This window comes from Trichechus manatus, unplaced genomic scaffold, assembly GCF_000243295.1.
Source record: "Trichechus manatus latirostris isolate Lorelei unplaced genomic scaffold, TriManLat1.0 scaffold00082, whole genome shotgun sequence".
NCBI lineage: Eukaryota > Metazoa > Chordata > Mammalia > Sirenia > Trichechidae > Trichechus > Trichechus manatus.
The window spans coordinates 5,415,673-5,436,207 of NW_004444018.1; the positions used below are offsets into that span (position 1 = coordinate 5,415,673).

The 20,535-nt window shown below is 42.7% G+C and overlaps 1 protein-coding gene across 2 annotated transcripts in view; it reads left to right on the top strand.

Moving 5' to 3' along the window:
- NTRK2 (neurotrophic receptor tyrosine kinase 2) overlaps window positions 1-3,393 on the top strand; it is a 437,432-nt gene extending 434,039 nt beyond the window's left edge. The window contains exons 18-19 of one of the 2 annotated variants that reach the window (XM_012556956.2): window positions 745-903; window positions 2,147-3,393. In XM_012556956.2, coding sequence (XP_012412410.1) covers window positions 745-903; window positions 2,147-2,332 — 345 coding nt within the window. In that variant the 3' untranslated portion in view covers window positions 2,333-3,393. The remainder of the gene's footprint in view (window positions 1-744; window positions 904-2,146) is intronic. The other variant, XM_012556957.1, reaches the window with a different exon arrangement.
- The last annotated feature ends 17,142 nt before the right edge of the window (window positions 3,394-20,535 follow it).

Sequence of the window (20,535 nt, forward strand, 5' to 3'; positions counted from 1 at the left end):
AGGCGTTTCTTCCAAGGTGCCTCTGGATGAATTTGCACCTCCAGCCTTGTGGTTAACAGCCAAGCATGTTAACTGTTTGCACCCCCCTAGTTATTATCCTGGTCAAGTTAGCTTGATAATTAGAAGGTTGAGTTATCCTCATACGGAAGGTGTGAGTGTGTGTTTTTTATTCACCCCGCTGTTATCACTATTCGTATCTAGTTTTGAGACAGAGAGAATTGTGAATACTATAAAATATATATTTTAATCATCTTTGCCCTCTGTCTGTGTTGCTAGAGAGTACAGGCCATCCCTAACTTATGTTCCAATAACTCCAATTTAAGTCGGTTGTGACGTAAGTTGAATATCTTGGTTTTTTTTTTTAGTTTTCATTATTACTGCCTTTTATTATTAGTATCTTTATAAATCCGACCTTTGCCTTTGGGAACTGGCATGAGAACTATAACATCAGAAAAGTAACTGCTGCAACGTGGTATGTAGTACGTATTACAGTGATAAGATGTACAAAACAAGAAATGGTCCTAAGTGTAGTCCATCGTAACTCGACTACGTCATAAGTTGGAGACTACCTGTATAAAGAAACCATAGTTTTCTCACGAGTTTATAAACAAATAAGATTAATAAATATAAATATAAGAAAGAAAAAAATGTCTCCCCATACCTCCCTTCCGCACCTTCTCCCCTGATGGCGGGAGCTTGGTTTCAGGGTTGACTGACACCTCCCTGTTCGTCTCTTTTCCACAGGTTGGTGGCCACACGATGTTGCCCATTCGCTGGATGCCTCCGGAGAGCATCATGTACAGGAAATTCACCACAGAGAGCGACGTCTGGAGCCTGGGGGTCGTGTTGTGGGAGATCTTCACATACGGCAAGCAGCCTTGGTACCAGCTATCAAATAATGAGGTGAGAGCTGGGCCGTGGCCTGAGACCCCCCGGAGAAAGCTGAGTGCTTCCATCAGCTGAGGATCTTCTCTCAGCTGCAAGTCAGGACGTGATCTAATGTGGCTTTGTTGGAGGCAACACCCCCTAAATTGCCTTCTCTGTCCTTAAATGTCATGGCCAAAGCATAGTCACCCTCTAAGTGTTTTAGAGTCAAAAAAGCAGTGTTTGCCGATGTCTGTGATTCTCTATTGATAGGACTGAGGAATGACTTTTTGCTGTGAATCTCATAAATTAATAGCAGATGTAGGATTCCAGCAACCTTCTAGTCCTGCTAGTGTTTTGGTATTATTTCAATGAGGTGTCAAGATTCTTTCCTTTTGTTCCCATTTCACTAGAACATTAACTTCACCAAAACATTAACTTTCATGAATTAACATGAAAAACTCAATCATTTTGTTTTCCTGTTCTAACACATTTGCAAATATGTCTATATTGGAGGCACAGCTCCGCATATTTTTTTTCCAACCCATATCCATCTTTCATCCAATTTCATTACACAAGATGGACTGTTGTTTCTATGGCCTGGGGTTCCCTTATCAGTCAGCACATTAACCCAAAAGGTAAAGCTAAAATGCATGGGAATTTCAGTTTGAGGTTTGGGAGCATTGCATATAGGTCAATTGTTCCTCCACTGTTGTTAGCAGCTGTCAAGATGGCCTCGACTCATAGTGACCCCAGGCACAACAGAACGAAACGATGCCTGGTCCTGTGCCATCCCCATGATTGGTTATGTATCAGACTGTCGTGATCCATAGGATTTTCATTGGCTGATTTTTAGAAGTAGATTGCCAGGCCTTCCTTCTAGTCAGCCTTCGTCTGGAAGCTCCGCCTGAAACCTGTTCAGCATCAGAGCAACATGCAAGCTTCCACTGCAGACAAATGGTAGCTGTCCATGAGGTGCACTGGCCGGAAATTAAAGCTGGTCTCCTGCATGAAAGGCAAGAATTCTACCACTGAACCACCAAATGCCCCATTGTTTCTGTACTAGTTTTGTGAAATCAAAGTGGCTTAAATAATGGAGAAAAAACAGTCCAATTAACTATGGTATAAACCTACCTATTATCATTGCTCTCTTAAAAAAAAATAATAATAATTGAGTGGGCTTCTTTACAACAGCCCTCTCTTCTGCCCCTCTGTGCACTGCCATTTATTTTATCTGCATTCCTTTCTCTGTTGTCTGATCCTGCCTTTGATCTCCATCCAGGTGATTGAATGCATTACTCAGGGCCGTGTCCTGCAGCGACCTCGAACATGCCCCCAGGAGGTATATGAGCTGATGCTGGGGTGCTGGCAGCGAGAACCCCACATGCGGAAGAACATCAAGGGCATCCACACCCTCCTCCAGAACTTGGCCAAGGCATCTCCGGTCTACCTGGATATTCTAGGCTAGGGCCCTTTCTCCCAGACCGATCCTTCCCAACGCACCTCCTCAGATGGCAAGAGGATGAACGTCTTTTAACTGCCGATGGATGCCATCAAAATGCTGTTCTTAACTCTGACAGTATTAACAATGAAGACACCGAGACACTTTCAGAGGGAAGCAATGTGTACTTCTCCATCTGTAGACACAGTCTTGACTTCTTTTTGGCATTCATTATCTCTTCTCTCTTTCCATCTCCCTTGGTTCATTCCCCAGTTTTTGTTTTATTATTATTATTATTATTTTGTCTTCTCTGCTTCTCAGTCCTTACCCTTTCTTTTTACTCTATCTGGCTTCTGCATTACTATTAACTCTGCATAGACAAAGGCCTTAACAAACCTAATTTGTTATATCAGCAGACACTCCAGTTTGCCCACCACAACTAACAATGCCTTGTTGTATTCCTGCCTTTGATGTGGATGAAAAAAAGGGAAAACAAATATTTGACTCAAACTTTGTCACTTCTGCTGTACAGACACTGGGAGTTTCTATGGATTCACTTCTATTTATTTATTATTATTACTGTTCTTATTGTTTTTGGATGGCTTAAGCCTGTGTATGAAAAGGAAAACTTGTGTTCAATCTGGGAAGCCTTTATCTATGGGAGATTGAAAACAGAGAGAAAGAAGATTTATTATTAACTGCAGTATGGGAAGAACAAAGACGACCATTGGGATCAGCTGGCGTCAATCCCAATTTAGGAAAAACCCAGCAACTGTTAGCCGGAAGGAATATATTCAGCACCTTCCCCTGAGGACCTTTCTGAGGAGTACAAAGACTGTTGAACTCTGTGCCATGGGACTATTCTTTTCCCATCACCAGAAGCACTATAGTGTGTGAAAGAGAAAAGATGGTGTTGTTAGGCACAAGATGGTGCCTCATAAGTTCAGATACAGTCTTGTATCTGTAGGTCATAGTGATAGCACTGGCTTGTTTTTCAAGTGTTATCCACCCAGCCTTTGGCACATGAGGCTGAAAATAGGTGAATTCTTGTCTAGAGATAATTTCAGGGTTAGATGTGAAAGCCAAGGACTTGGAAGAGATGGGACATGCTATAAATGTGGAGGCAAGCTTCTCTTCTACTGAACTTTTCAGATAGCACCTCCCTCCCACCCCCACCTTCTACCCCACCCATCCTTTTAACTGTGCAAGCAAAATTGTGCATGGTCTTCGTCGATTAATACCTTGTGTGCAGAAACTACTGCTCCAGGTGTCATGCCCCCGATAGGTAGAGCAGATCTATAAAAGGTATAACATATATAATTAGGGGAAGCTAATGGAATTCATTAGCTGAGTTTAAGTGTCTCTGCGTCGTATGGTGGTGATGGGTTTTAACTCACGTGGACCCTGAAGCCTGGATGTCCTCATTCAGTCGAACCCACGGGTCTGTGGGAAGGGCAGAACCAATCCCTGAGGGCAAGGAGACCTCACCCTGGGATACCACATGTACTGATGTTCAGTGTATGCAGGCTAAGGCCTTGCTCTGGGCTCTGGTTGGGAGAGTGGTTTCATTCCACGTGTCCTCCATTGTCCGTATATTGTTTTATTGTCTTCACTTCATTAAAAAATAAAAAAATTAAGTGCAGCATGCTATTGAGGGGCTGTGCCCAGACCGAATGTTGGAGGTGTGATTCTGGGCATAGTCATTGGTTTTGCAAAAAGAGGGTGTAAATTTGAATAGAAATTTACAGATATTTGGATGATCAGTTATACCAAGGAAGAAAATTCCTTCTGTTCCTCAAGAAAATTTGCTACCCTCTGTGAGGGGAATTTTGCTAACTTGACATCTTTATAACATGAGCCAGATTGGAAAGAAGTGATTTTTAATTCATCTTAGCTCATTTTATTTCATACTTGTTTCTGAAGGTGCGATAGCTCCGTTTAGATTTTGCTTGCACCCGTTAATTACTGGGGCACCTTGGTTTTCATTACAGGCTTTGAAAGCCAGTTCTCAAAAATTCGAAAGTGTAAATTAACAGAGAACAAAAGGAAATCCAGGAGCATCTGTGGTCGAGTGAGGGGATTGGACAAGATGAACCCTACAGCCCTTTTAAGTTCTGTGCTGGCCTATGAGAAGTGGGAGTTAAGCTGTTTGTTCTCTTCATCAGTGAAAAAACAAAACCCTCCAGAACACACATAATAATATAACGAAAGCCATATCTCCATGATATATATGTACACGTATATATCATACTAAGGAACCATGGTACTGTTAAAACACTGCGGAGCTCTGTGAAGCAGTAAGGAAGAGGCAGATTTGTACACAACTTTTCTAGATTCCATCAGCAATGACCTGAAAACCTACACAAGTTTGTCATTCTGCATGACTGGCCAGCTGCTCTGGGGGGAAGAAGCTGCAAGTTCTTTATGTTAACAGAGAGCAAAAATGGTAATATTTGAAGGTATCAAATTCAAGGAGGGCTGTGCAGTTTTAGAGCAGGATTTAAGGCAAATGAGAAGATGGGTGCATTCCATTCCATTACAGTTTTGTGTTCTCCTCTGAAGGAAAAAAGCAAAAAAAAAAAAAAAAATTCTCCGTACCTTCTAACAAGTCCCTCAAGGCCTTGAACTGAAAGGTTCTATGCAAGTGCAAAGTTTTATAGTTATTTATACTGCTGTGTATTATTATTATTATCATTATTTCCTCTGTTGTCTCAAGACTATGTGCTGATTTCAGAGACGTCTCACATTGAAAGAATCCCAGATTGCTCTTAAAGTAGCAGAAAGAGCCACAGAATATCCTAAAATATTCACTACTGTTCCTTCACCACCTCCTCTTCTCACGCTCTTCTACGCTTTCGAGAAGTAGTGTGCTCATTCTAAAATGCAGTGATCGCAGAATGTGGCCTGCCATCAGATACGTTAAAAATGCCAACAGTAGCGGCAACAAACCAAATTCTGTAGCCTAAACCCTGTTCAGCCATCATTTCCATTTATATTGTTTGATCGTTTTCCAAACATTTTTCACATACATTGACATATTTAATCCTGATAAGGCAAGAATTATTCCCGTTTTATAGGTGAGGAAATTGAGGCTCAGAAAAGTTAAGTGGCATGCTACAAGTCATCGGGGTAACTACTGGTCCCACTGGGACTTAATTCAAGTGTTCTGACTCTGAAGTTCATGATTCTGACCACTAGCTCATGCTTCCCATGAGCAGTCTGATGCAGCAGACACCAATCTGTAAACAAGCAGTTCAGGAAAGAAAGTACACTTACACAAATTCGTGGAGCAGGATATGAAGTTAGAAGAACATGAAATATGTGAGATGATAAACAGCTTGAGCTATCGTGAGGTATAATCCTGCTCATGGCTTCTGCTAAATCTTTGTACACTGAAACAATGTCACAATCAGGCTTACTTAGAAAACGTTTTGAAATATGCTATAAAGGAGTATATCAGAATTCATCTTATACGTATGTGTTCACATCAGCGCTACCTGTGGTATATTCATGTATTTATATATGTGTTATAAATACTCGATTTATACATATACAAACACACATGCATAGTGTGTTTGTGTGTTGATGTATAAATTTATAGGCACACAGTAATAGAAATAATTATAAGTAGGGTGCAGTATGAATAAGTTGTGTAAAATCTGCTAAATAACCAAAACTTTTTAATGTCGTTTTGCTGTTAGTGCTTCCATTTGCCATGTTGGTAGGACTACAGTGCACTCTCCAGCTCTGTGCAGCTCTGCAGAGGTGGAAGGCATATTGCAGATAATGTGCTTCCCAACACAACTGAATCAAAGCCATCCGACTACATCGAGTCCTCTCTCTGGCTTCTCGCGAGGGAAAACGCAGACTGAAACAGATCTCCATACATAAAGGTCCAAGAAAGGAGAAGCGATTTTTTTTTCCCTTCTTTTTGCTCATTTGCATTATGCTCACATTGTCCCATTGTGACCCCTTTATACTTGTGTTCAGAGTCCAAACATTCCAGACAAGAATTGGAATGTTGGGAGCCCAGGGTCTTGGAGGCCCATAGCTAGAAATCCAAGACCCCATAGTGAGATGAGCAACTCTTAAGAATTCCCATATCGGCGCCGGAATGCAACATCCAGGAGAGGAGAATGCTGCCCTTTATAAAGAGCCATGACAACAGGATCCCCTGGTCAGGAATGAGCTTTTTTTAGCCTTTCTTTTTGCAAAATGGACACTCTTTATAATGCCAGTAGCATTAGATTGTATCTAATTAAATAAATGATTGCACACACACACACCCTCAATTCTCTTGCTCCCCCGTTTTTTGTTTTTTTCCCCTCCCCTTTGAGAATTTTTAGTTTCAATCTTGAGCTTTGGTTTGACCATATATCACTGTTAACAGAAAATCTCACGAGAGGACTGGGTAGTGACCTGACTCCCCAAAATGGCTAAGTTAGCAGTTAAAGCCGTTTCTTCACAATGTGTGTAACTGGAATGCAGAGACTCTGAGGTTATGATAGCTTGTACATGAATGTCCCATGTTACTCTAAAGAATTAGGGGTAGGAGGGATTTCTAGTTAAATATGATAGCACAGGGAAGTGTATTTTCTTGTCAGGGCTGGAATGAATCACTGCTGCTCAAGTCAGAGGTTCTTGAATATTCTAGTTTTTGCATTCTTTTCTTCTTTATTTATTTATTTATTTACACACACATATTTATATATATATTTTTTGGCTCCATTCATCACAAACAAAGCAAAGCAAAAAAATAAACAAATAAATAAATATGTATATGTGTTGCAGGCAAAACACTGTGAATTTCACAACCGCAACCAAGCAACTCTTTTGCCATCTTAACATACGTCTCAGGAGACGAAACGGGGAAAGATGGGGATGTCATTTTTACAGTCTATGCATTCTAGGCCAGGTCCGTGTTGATTTTATTTTTGTGCATTAATAAAAAATGATCCCGAGTGAAGGTTGGCTGAACATTTAACCTACTGGAGCAAGCATAATAAAAGCTGCTAATAGCCAAGTGTGTGAACAGGGGGAAAAAAATTGAAGAAAATAAAATGAAATGTAAAAGGCCTACATCTTGCAGCTTGTAAATCTTTCTATTGCTTAACAAATGTATAAAACCCATGGAAATGTTTTCAATACAAGGTCTTTGAATTAAGTGTGAATTTTAAATATGTAACCCCTTGACCAGTGACCAAATTCTGGTGAAATATTGCTCCCTGCATTCCTTGATTACTACCTATGAGTTACAAATCTGCCTAGAGCTGTGGACACTCTCTACATTCGCTTCTGTATATGGAGAGATGTTTGTATATATTCGGGCTGTAGACACACACATTTCAATATATCTCACAGATATATCTCCCCTTAAACTGTGACCTGGTATTTGGAACTCTCTTTCTTTTGATTTAATTTCTTTTCCTTTTAATGTGACGTCTCTGTGCCGATACTTACCGACTCGTTTTGCTATCTCTTTTGAGATCCATTGCTTTATAAGACCCACTGCATCTTGGCTGATTTCAAAGTGACACCTGAATATCAGTGTTTTAAAAAAAAAAAAAAAAAAGTTTTGTTTGTAAGTCATGTGACCAGCTTCTCTCAACCTGACATGGAAAGTCTCTTGTACTACAGTGTATTTAATAAAAATGATGTCTTACAATAAAATAACATCCTCCAAAAGAGAGACTAAAAGTGACATGATGATTACTTTAAAAAAAGTATAGAATTTTCACAAGGCATGGCGTGCTCTTTTTTCCTGTATGCATGTATGGGGTTTGCTGAGTGGAGCAAACACTTGGTGCTCACCTACTAACCCAAAGGTTGGCGGTTTGAATCCACCCAGGGGTTCTGCAGGAGGAAGGCCCGGTGATCTGCTTCCATAAAGATTACAACCAAGAAAATCCTATGGAGAGGTTCTACTCTGTAGTACTTAGGGTTGCCATGAGTTGGAATCGACTTGACAGCAATGGGTTTGTTTCTTTGTTGTTGTTATGTAAATAATGTATATGTGTATTGTTAGATGGGTCACTGCAGATGCCTGCAGTGTTCATTCCTTCCCCTTCCTGTTAATTCCAACTCATGGTGACCCCGTCCGTGTGTGTCAGAGTAGAACTGTGCTCCATAGGGCTTTCAATGTCTGAGTTTTTCAGAAGTAGGTTGTCAGCCCTTTGTTTCGAGGCATCTCTGGGTGGAGTGGAACCTCCAACCTTTTGGTTAGCAGCCATTTGTACCACTGAGGGACTCCACAGTGTTCATTAGTCAAAAATAATGAGAGTCGGTGGCCTTTGGTACAAGTTCCCAGACCTCTCCGTAAATCCAATACTTTCAACTTAGATCACGTATAGATAGAACATCACTGTCCAATAGAACTTTCTGCAGTGATGGAAACATTCTATTTGAGCCTTGCAGTATGCTATCTACTAGCCACACGTGGCCTAGTAGGCACTTGAAATGTGGCCAGTGTGACTGAAGAACTGAATTGTAAATTTTATTTAATTTCAATAACTTAGTGCTAGTCGTACCATGTTGGACAGCGCAGAATGAGAAGACAGAATCACTGTGGTTTCTAAGAGAGGAGACCTAAGCCACCTATCAAGAGACATGTTGTGTTTTGTAGTGTCCTGGGGTTGAGGCAGCTTTAAGGATCAGATGGCCCAGGAGTGGAAGTAAGTACATTGAAAATGCCTCACTCTCTCGGCTTCTGTGTTAACCGGTGTTTCTTGTATCACAAACATTGGGGGAAGACAAGCATGAAGGTGGTTTGACAGGGTCTTGCAGTCTGTCTCTTCCCTCCTTGCTTCGATTCTTCAGAATTTCACAGTCCCAGTGTCCAGCCCTTTCTCTCTTCTCCTCGACCCTCTCTGAGAGGCATCAGGGCAACATTCCTGTGAAGGCTTCAGGGACATCAGGTTTGACAGTGGACTGTCCCCAAATCAAACTCCTCCAAAACATAGCCTCAGAGAACCCCATCTCAGTGGTGCAGTTGTTTTCCTGGAGTTAAAAAAATACAATCAAGTTAAAACTCAGCGGGCACTCGGGCAATTCAAAGCTATACAAGGGGAGAAAACAACTTGCCCAAAAATCCAAATAGGATGATACGTCCCTTTGGGATCAAAGTTCCAGGCAATAGGCAGAAGCACAGGCACCCAGCTGAAATAAGGAAGCCCTGCAGGTAGGATCCGGGCCCCTCAGACACTGGTAGAAAGCAGTTCAACCTCCCAGCCCTGTATGAATGAGATTATCGTGGGAACTAAAGCCAAGATTCTAGGTTCAAGGAGCCTACAAGGTCCCTAGGAAATTGAGCTTGGGGTACGAGGCAGTACTTTGGTCATTAGGGGCAGGGTAAGAATTTGGTCACTGAGCCAAAGCATGAAGCCAAGCTGGAGCTGTCAGCAAGGCCTCTTTGATGCTTTCTTAGAGCTCGATACTCCTAACCCGGCCTCACCCCTCACCCATCACTGCTGCAAGATGACCCTGCAGGTAGCAGGAGCTGCCTAGCAGTACCTAGCTAGGAGCTAAAAAAGGGGTGACATTGCAACCAAACCTTAGCTCCTGACACATTTTTAGCTGTTGCTGTTGAGTTGACCCCTACTATGGTGATCCACAGGGGTGGATTATCCAATAGGCAAGATAAGCACGGTGCTTACCTTGCTTACCAGATCGTCCGTAGTGGAAATTTCACTACAGATTAGTAAGCACAAGTAAGCCCATGCTTACCATGCTGACTGGGTCATCAGCCCCTGTCAGGATTGTAAATTTGAAAAGAGGCTTTGTTTCTGTAGGAAGGCGCGGTAGGGTTGGGAGAGAGACAGATGCCAGCCATACCTAGAAGCAGAATCTTTGATGTGAAAAAATGTGAAATTGTTCACTACAGATGATCTGGTAAGCAAGATAAGCACCATGCTTACTTGCCTATTGCATAATCTGTCCCTGGTGATCCCATATGTGTCAGAGTAAAACTGTGTTCCATAGGGTTTTCAGTGGGTGATTTTTTTAGAAGTAGATTGCCTGGCCTTTCTTCCAAGGTGCCTCTGGGTGGACTGGAACCTCCAACATGTTAACTGTTTGCACCACCCAGGCACTCCTCCTGATACATAGCTGATGCTCAATAATTCTTGAATAAATGAGTAAATGAATGAATGGGTAGATGACTGATAAGAAACTTGAGATAAGAGGTCAGGAAACAAGGCCGGTAGTTACGGCTGAATGATGCTTTCAATATTTTGAGGCACTGAATGAGTTTAGAAACAGGTCTAAGAAGGGTGTGATCTTAAGCAAGTCATTCCAACCCTCTTAAGCATTAAATCCCTCACTTACAAACTACCTATTAAAGACTCCCCTCGCCAAGTATGAATGAGCTAATCTATGCTTGAAACCATAAAGTAAATTGTTAGTAATAAATGCTTTCAAATGCCCCCAAGTGCAAGCAGAGCCATTTTTCTTCCTGACTTCATTTGGGGATCCCAGACGAAACTCCAGAAGAAGTAAGATTACCAGGAGTGAAAATATAAAAGGCTAGATTTTTTTATTTCCTAGTGGACAATTGAGTTGCCATGGAAGCTTCCTGTTAAAAGAGAATCCATATCTTCAGATTAAGAGATTAAGGGTTCCTTGGAGAGCACCTCCCTCCGCACTTGCTGGAAACGGGGCAATTATGACCAAATGAAAACACATAAAAATAATTTTATGGCATCGTTAAGATGATGGTTGTTATGTTAAATTCAGCTAGACCAGGGGACTTTTCTATTGTGGACTTCCAAAAAGCACTTTGCAAAGTTTAGGTCAGGCTTCCTTAGTTTGGGAACAGAACTTTTTTGGAGACAAATAGTGGTTTTGGGGAAGGATAAATGTGGATCAGAATGGCTCCCTGGGATCTCCTTTAAGATCAGAGAATGGTAGGGTTGGAAGGGCCTTAGAGAGCAACCCTGCAATATCCTTGCCAGGGGGTCCATCCTTAGGGAGAGGGAATTTATTTGAGCACTCATACTCTCTTCCCCTTCTCCACATCCATTTACATTTGGGAACTCTTTGTGAGCAAGGACTTCCTGGTGCTGAACCAACATCTGCCTCCTTGGAACTACTGTCCGTGGGCCCAAGTCCCAAGAGTACACAGAATAACACTAATTCATCTCATACTTGGCAGTCCTTTGTGGCTCCCTTGTGCTCTTCCTCCCACAACCATCCCTCTACAGAAAACTCCTGAATTCAAGCCAAATAGCAGGAGAAAGGGCAAGGAATCAAGCTCTGCCTAGTGGAGCCATTGCCCAGCACACAATTTCCCGATTACTTGTTAGGGCAGCAACCCATGTTTCCTCACCTGTTTTCCAGGCTCAATCTCACTCTTGGCACAAAAGGAAAATAACTTTTTAAGAGATCAGAGATATTAAAAGTGAAATGTGTCTCCTCTTCTCCAGGAAAAATAATCAGTGGAATCAACGTATCCAATGGAGCTCCTCACAGCCCTTCTATCTGAGGTCCACCCAGAATCTCCCTGGGTGCTGTTAACAACAAGCAAAATGAGGGAGTTCATGTATCCATGGAGTCCCTGGGTGGTGCGAATGGTTAAAGTGCTCTGCTGCTAACTGAAAGGTTGGAGGTTTAAGACTACCCAGAGGTGCTTCAGAAGAAAGGCTTGGTGATCTACTTCTAAAACATTAGCCACTGAAAACCCTACAGAGAACAGTTCTACTCTGACACACATGGGGTTACCAGAAATTGGAATCGACTCCATGACAACTGGTCAGATATCCATAGGATAGTGTGTTTCTAAAGAGCTTTGGCATCTCCAATGAGACAAATAAAAGGTGAAAGGCATTGCTTATTTCCCTGCTCAGCTAAGGGCTGGGGAGAGGGGGAGGTATTTGCTAACCTAAAGATAGCCTTAATTTTATTTGTTTTTCCTAAGGAACATCTGCTTGTACAATGATTAGGCACAGGCATTCATTAACACAGGAAGTAAAGTGTCTGAGGTTTGTGTCACTGGGAGTGTTCGAGAACAAAATAAGACAGACACTCGTGGGAGTGATTTGAGAGCATTTTTCACACTGTGCAAAGGTTCAGCCTAGGAGAAGTTCTAGTGTTCTGGGGATAGAGCCGCTAAGGATTCAGTTATCTTTAGATGTGGAGGTCCTTTTCCTCAGAACTATGGGCACAAGATAATGACGAACCACACTGGCCTTGTGTATGCCATGTGAGTGAATGCCAACAAGGGTCTGGCGGCAGCAGCATCTCAGAAAATGCTTGCTGAATAAATGAATAAATTCCTCAGGCACACAGAGAAAAGAACGCGGTACGTTCTGTGCACCCTCTCAGCATTCCAAAGTGCATTTACATATATTTATGGTATTTTGCTTCATAGCATTCCTATGAGGACTGGAGCTCAGAGTTTTTTCCCCCCATTTTACAGATAGGGGTCTTGTCAGGGTCCATTGGTTAATAACAGACTCGGATCTAGGGCACGAGATTCCAAATTCTTGGTAGAATTCTAGAACGTTCTACGATCTGCCCAGTGACTTTTAGGGAAACTCCTGGATTCTTAGTTCTCATTTATAATATCAGGATATATCCTCAATATATTCTTAACCCCTTACCTCCTGCCACCCTCCTTCTTTGGTTAAAAAAAAATTCATGTTATAAAAAATTGGATTTTGGGACATATTAAGTATGACAAAAAGAAAAATAGTAAAATTTTAAAAGTCACTTACTGCATGTCTAAATCTACTCTTCAAGACTTCCACCAATGGGCATTTGACTAGATATTTGAAAAATTGTAAAATGCAGCAATCAACTGGATTTTCCTCAATAACTAAAGAAGAGAAATGAATACCACCACACAAAGGTAATCTGACACTGTCCCTTGGGTATGGGGAAAAGGTAGGACTAGAAGTCAGACTCAGAGAAAATAGAGATTTGGAGTGTATCTTGGGGTGGACTAGCTCAGAATACAGATGAGGAAACTGAGGCACAGAAGGCTCATGAAGGGTCATGTAGCTATTAGAGGCAGTGCTGGTTCTCACTGCCAAGTTTCTTAACTTCCAGAGACCCTATGACTGTGGTCCCCAGTTTTATATTTCACTACCTCCCCACAGCAGAGCAGGCATTTTCATCACTTTGGCATGTGTGTGTGTGGTGTGTGTTTGGGGGTGGTGTGTGGTTTGTGTGTGTGGTATGTGGAATGTGTGTGTGGTGTTTGTATGTGTGGGGCATGTATGTGTGTGTGTTCACATGTGGGTCCTATTTCCGCCTTCACCCTGCCCTTATCCATAAAACAGCGTTCAGCCCCTATAATCAAGAACTATACCGGATGTGCATTTACATTTTAAACATCCAAAAATGAAATTAAAATATTTCTCCTGACCTTGCTGTGTCTCAATAGTCAGAATGAAAAACCAAACTGCATGGCTTCCTACATTTTATCTGTTCCCACCAATTTCCAGATTCCACTTAGGAGATGAGCCCCGAATAACAAGGCTAAGGGTGAGAAAGAATCTGGAAAGGCTGTAAACAGCTGCCCATTCCTCTGTCCGGAGGGTCTGCAGCCCTCCTCAGCTCCAGTCTGGGCTGCTGGAGCCTGCTGCCCTTTGGGGACACGTGGTCTGCCCTCCATCATCCTACCTACTAGCTCGCACCCCTCTCGCGTCTTTTTAAAGTGATATTTTGGGAAGCAGTGCACGCACATACAGAGACCAATTACTCAATCTCCCGGCAAGTATGGAGATGATGGAAGTATAGCCCTTCGGTCGCCTAGCAACAGCGTGGGGGTAGGCTGGAAACAGAGCCGGTTGCCCAGCACCACCCTGCGTAGAAGGCATTTGCGCATTTCGCTTTTGTTGTCTTTGATGGCCATTTCCAAAACGGGCTCCTTATTCTTTGGGGGATTTTAGGAACTTAAGTTATTATTTTAAAAGATCTCTGCTGACATCCACAGGTACTATAATTAACATCTCGAGTCTTCACAGGCCGGAAGTGTTCCGTCACCCGTAAAAATGCAGAGCCCCATCTTGGTCTTCCTCCTGCTGGTAATAAAGAAATTTGTCCAGTCCCCTACTTCCTTCATGTCCTTTCGCCTTTACACATATTCACCCCAGATGTGGACATTCAAGCACAGCTTTTTTTTTTTTTTTCTTCCGAATAGTGAACTCTGCCCTCTAGAAAACTGAAAAGATTACAGTCCCTGGACATCTTACTCAGTTTGCATTTTCACTGAAAAGACTCCTTGGCTACAGCATAATTCCACACCTGTTGTCCCAATGCCTCAACGATCTCCGACTCCACTCCACCCTCCCCCCAACATCAAATGTGTCACTGGCAAAGGGAAAATTTGACAAACTGGAATAAGAATTGATGAAATGAGGGAAGAAGGTGTGAGTTAGCAAGATAACTCTCTCACCTAACTGAAAATACCCAGGATTCCAAAGGAGAAGGCTGTTGAGTGGAAAGGCAGTTATTTCTGTAGTTTATGGGAGAGGGATATTTGGGGGAAGAGAAGTAGAGCTAGAATCAGAGAGAAGCGGGATTCTCATTATCGATAATAGAAACTAAAAGGCGAGAGAGGAGGAAAGCAGGCCTGCTCTAAATCCAGGACCCACATCTATTATTTCTGACCCAGAGGCCCCTCAGCTTTGGAAACTCTCAAGAGGGTTAAGTGGTTCAAAGACTAAATCTCTCTGGTTAAGGCTTGGGAGTAACGGAGAGGGAGTAGGAAGACCAGAAATTGAAATGCTTTTGTAGTGTGGGGAAGGGTGCCCAGGATCAGGAGGCAGGCTGGAGCACTTTGTTGTAGGAGCATTAATTGCAAGAACAGGAGAGGGGCACTAGGCCTGCCCTTCACATGCTAAGTTTAAAGCCATCTCTCAAATACTGAGAAAAGAAATAGTGGCTAAGAGGGACTTTCTAGGTAACCTTCCAAATTTTATTTCAACCAGGTAAGAGGCTGTTTCTCTAATAAATAGGGAAATCCCTCTAATTTCTCTCTTCTGCCTGTCTGTGCCCTGGTTCACTCGTCTTTGTATCAGCAAGTTTGCACAGATGATACCATGTCCATCAGCCTCCTCTCTGGAGTCCATAGCTTACCACTCAGAGCCCTGCCAGGCCATTCTTAGTCCTTCCATCTTGCTTCTAGAGGCAGTTCAAGCCAAATCAGTTTAGCTCATGAAACCGTTGGCAACAGCTAAAATTACATTAGGGGAGGAGGAGAAGAAAGAAAATTCTCACACTGGCTCTGAATCAGACAGGACAAGCTCTATGGAGGGGCCAGTAGCCACTCATGGACAAGTGAGCTCCTTCCGCACTTCTGGGCCTGACTCAGGGACTAAGCCAGGCCTAGACTGATAGAATGAGGGATTTCAAGATAGGAAAGAGGGCAGGGAGAGAAAGGAAGAAGGCAGAGTGAACCCTTGGCAGATCCTGGCCATTGCCTGTGCTTAGCTGCTACTCTACAGAAGTGAGAACTTGGGTAGAAATATGAGACTGTTTCTAAGCAAAATCCAAAGAGAACTCCTACAGGGAAAGGAGTTTTGCTCTTGCAGACTTCCTTCTAGTGTCCTCAGTCCCTACAGACATGGACGATAGAAAGTCACATAGCTCAGATGCCTACTCTGGGGGGACATTGGGATCTGCTAGTTCTAAAGAGATAGATGAAATGATCAGAATTCCTCCTTGCCTCTCCCTCAGCACTAGCTTCAAGAGAAGTGCAAAGTCAGCTCAGGGGCCCTCCAAGGTCATCCAAGTGTATAGCTGGGAAAGAGAATCCCAGTTCGAGAAAGTCTTCCAGCTAGGTTAAGGCCAGAGGCTATAGCCCAGATCTGTGGACTCAAGACCAGTCCTGTAAAGCCACCTTGGCTCTCTGAAGGCTGGAAACCAGCTTGCACTTCCTGCCTAATGCTATGTGCCTAACCAAAAGACCTCAATGGACCAAGAAGGAGGGTCACAGATGTTGATCAGGGGAAGAGCCAGGGGTCCATGAAAATAGACTTTCTTTCACTGTTTTACTCAGAACTGGTTCTGTCTCCAGTAAATTCCATGAACAGCCCCTCAGGACTTCACAACTTCGTAGAGAAATTCACCCAGGAGCAAAGCACAATCCACCAAATTATTTCTGAGCCTGATGAGGTTGATGCTTTATGTCATCACTTATGTGAAGTTCTGCATGTTCAAGTTCTGCTCTGACACAGGCCTTTGTCAGGAGCCCAGTTACCATGGCAGTGCCTCCAAAATAGAACAAGTCCAACCCACATCAATAGATGGTACAATAAATAGAATAAGTACTACTTACAATACATTATTCGCTTTCTACTGAGTAGTAATTTGTGCAGAGAGTTGAAAATAAACTACACCTCCCCCCTTCATTTAATTAAGGGAAAACAATTCCACAAATCGGAAATGCGCAGTGTTTGTACCCAAGTGGAACTCAAGGTGCTTTGTGATTAAGAGGCCAGAATTGTGGCTGAATTTACTCCAGGAAAGTCAATGCATTAAAGCTAGGGTCATTCAGAGAATCACTCCAAGACAGTCTGTCTTACAACCGACCTTAGAGCCTGATTTGGTTTGAGGTGCTGGTAAAGTCTGAGCTAAGAATGAAAAAAAAACGGACCAAATCCATTGCCCTAGAGTCGATTTCTACTCCTAGCAGCCCTATAGGACAGAGTAGAACTGCCCCATAGGGTTTCCAAGGAGCAGCTGGTGGATTCAAGCTGCTGACCTTTTGGTTAATAGCCACCCTCTTAACCACTGTGCCACCAAGGCATCGAGCTAGGAATAGCAACTAAGAAACAACATTTCTTGTCATTAGTAGGGTGAGCATTCTCTGTTTCCCCATGGCAGTCCTGGTTTACTCTCGTTGTCCCATGACATTCTCTAAAGTGTCATACTTCAGATCAAAAATGATATAGGCATCTTAATTACAGGTAACTGTGAAGTTTATAAAGCTGGTGGAGATGACTCTGAAAATTTTCCTAAAGTCCACTCTAAGAGAGAAGTTACCCATCTGTATGGCAGTTATTTCAGTGAGTATTACATAGTGTGGGCTGTTTCTAGATAGATGTGCATCTCTAGACCCCTAGTCTCTCATGTTCTCCCTGGGTGGGGTCCCATCTTAGACACAGAGTAAGACAGTTTGGAAGAGAGGAGGATGCACTGGCTTTGGGATCAGACAGCCCTGAGTTCCAAAACCTACCTTTCCTTTTGCACTGGACAAGTTCCTTAGCCTTTTTTCTTTACGTGTATAAAAGTGAGAATGATACACTCTACTTTCATTAGCTTACTGTGAAAATTGAATTACATTGTTTAGATACAAGTCCCTAACACAAAGTCTGTCCTATGGTAAAAACCAAAAACTAAACCCATTGCGGCTGAATCAATTTTAACTCATAGTGACCCACAGGACAGTGTAGAACTGCCCTGTAGAGTTTCCAAGGAGTGGCTGGTGGATTCGAAGTGCTGAACTTTTGGTTAGCAGCCAAGCTCTTAACCTCTGTGTCATCAGGGCCTATGGGAAGAGGTGGTTATTAGTGTTCTTTTCTTTTTTCCTACAATATCTGTAGTTACATTATCATGGTGGATTCCATAGATATGGTCTTTGTAGTCAGTCATATCTAAATTTGATGGAAATCTGGGCATGTTAATGAATCTCTGAGATTGCCCATCCCAGCCTTTAAAAGTGGAAGTCATGAAACACATGTCACAGAGTGTTATGAAGAATAACTGCAATGGAGCATTAGGAATCACCTACTTTTAATAACTGAGAATAACTGAAATGGGGCATGACTTTGGGAAAAGTGGCTCTCTGCAGCTGAAGCTGTCCCTGAAGGCACTGACCACCATAAGGTGTCCGACAGCAGCATTCTCAGCAGATGCAGCAACAAGTCCTGCAATGAAGGGGGATCTGTAGGGCATGTCTCTGTGTCCACCACAGTCCACCCCTTGCCCACTCAGAGTCACTGCTTCATATACATTCAGAGAACAGCTTGCCTGCACTCCAGTGGGCCTGTTTTCCTTGGAGAAACCCAGAAAAGGAAGGTTAGCGAGACAAAATAGTCTCTACCACTGCAGTTGGTCTCAGGGACAGAATAAGACTCATTATCTTCCTTCACCATTATCTATTCTAGAATGTCTTCAGTTATTACTTTTGCCAGTTTCAGTGGTTTACCTTGTGGAGTGACCTAGAACCTCTTACCTGAGCACCTGATATTATGGCCTTCTCAGACTGCACTTGTTCATTTATAATACAATTGGACAAAGAAATATCATGAAACACCCAAGAAGATCACCTGGATGCTAATCAAATTCCTCCATGCCAATTGTCTAAGAATAGCCAATCTCCTTCAGCCTACCTCCTCAAGATGGTCAAGATGCTGACTCCTCTTCTTGTCAGCTTAGCACAAGTAACCCAAAGTGGACTTCCCAGGTAGTGGCTTCAGCTTAGAATTCAATGGGACTCTCGTGTTTCCCTGGTCAAAGTGTTCACCTTTAGGAAAATGGAAGCTCTAAACCTGCACAGCCTAACATTGCAAGTGATTAAAAAAAAAAAACTTTGCCATTGAGTTGATTCTGACTCATAGCGACCCTATAGGACAGAGTAGAACAGCCCCATAGGGCTTCCAAGGGGAGCCTAGTGGATTCAAACTGCTGACCTTTTGGTTAGCAGTCAAACTCTTCACCACTACGCCACCAGGGTTTCCTTGCAAGTGATAGGAAGCACAAATTACCAGACTGGGTCACTGGTGGTGTTGCCAATAAGAGCCACTCTTGTTCCCTCGGCTGGTTACTGGACTCATGCATTCTTCTTTTTGTGAACATATCACGATGTAAAGTTCTTTGAATTAAAGTGTGTATTGTGTCCTGCAGGATGTGAAGTATTTCTGGTATTAGCTGGGCCTTTATTAGGCAATTTCACTACTATCAGGCTGAATACTTTAGGTGTTACACAACATGATGAGTGGATCTCATGGTCATGGGCTCACTTCCATATTTCCTTTGATATAAGTGGCTCCCTTGGTCTGATGCAGTGTTATTTGGGATCCTGAACTGGTGGATCAGACTCTGTATATTTTTAGATAGTGGCGGTGGCTAAAGCCCTGCAGGCAGAAAAAGTAAACTCACATCAGGGAGATGTAACTAACTGTAACAAAGTGAATTGATAGGCCTTCCAGGGTAGATGGGGTTCAACGATGTCAACTTGACACCAACTAGGCATTTTGTCTTCTAGAGGGATGGTGCCATATCAAGGATTCATTCTTGGCTTGGGACTGGAAAGTTGGCCATTCAGGAACAAAGATAGCTAGGTCAAGCTTGTTAATTTGGAGTGCAATGGGTACCTCCATCCTTGGTACCACAGCCATTTTACTCATATGCCCTTTGTGCACTGGGGTGGCTGATGACAAAGGCTGGTTGAGGTTGGCAACTAAGGCATTTTGTCTACTTGGTAATTTAGTGCCTCTTCAGTGGGGGATGCTCTCTGATGGCCATTAATATGTTGTGCCACTTATCAAGTTATTACCTTTTAGCTCCAAATCCATTTTTTAAATAAACTTATTATTTAAGTTTTCCCTATTACATCTTAAACATTTGTGATTACATTGGTATATTTGTCACAATTAATGAACCACGTGTCCCGGGGTGGTGCAAATGGTTAAAGTGCTTGCTACTAACTAAAAGGTTGGCAGTTCAAGTCCACTTAGAGGTGGCTTAGAAGAAAGGCCTGGTAATATGCTTCAAAACTATCAGCCATTGAACTGGGGAAGCTAGCACAACTTGTACAAGGAAAGGTCATGGAAGCTCCATAGACACATCCAAACTCCCTAAGGGACTGAATTGCTAGGCAGGGGGCTGTGGGGACCATGGTCTTGGGGAACATCTAGCTCATTTGGCATAACACAGTTTTTAAAGACAATATTCTACATTGTATCTTGGTGAGTGGCGTCTGGGGTCTTAAAAGCCTGTGAGCAGTGATCCAAGATACTCCACAGGTCTCACCCCTTCGGTAGCAAGGGAGAATGAAGAAAACAAGAAACAAGGAAAAGATTAGTCCAGAGGACTAATGGACCACAACTACCACAGCCTCCACCAGACTGAGTCCAGTACAACTAGATGGTGCCCGGCTACCACCACTGACTGCTCTGACTGGGATCACAAGAAAGGGTCCTAGACAGAACTGGAGAAAAATGTAGAACAAAATTCTAACTCACAAAAAAGACCAGACTTACTGGCCTGACAGAAGCTGAAGAAAC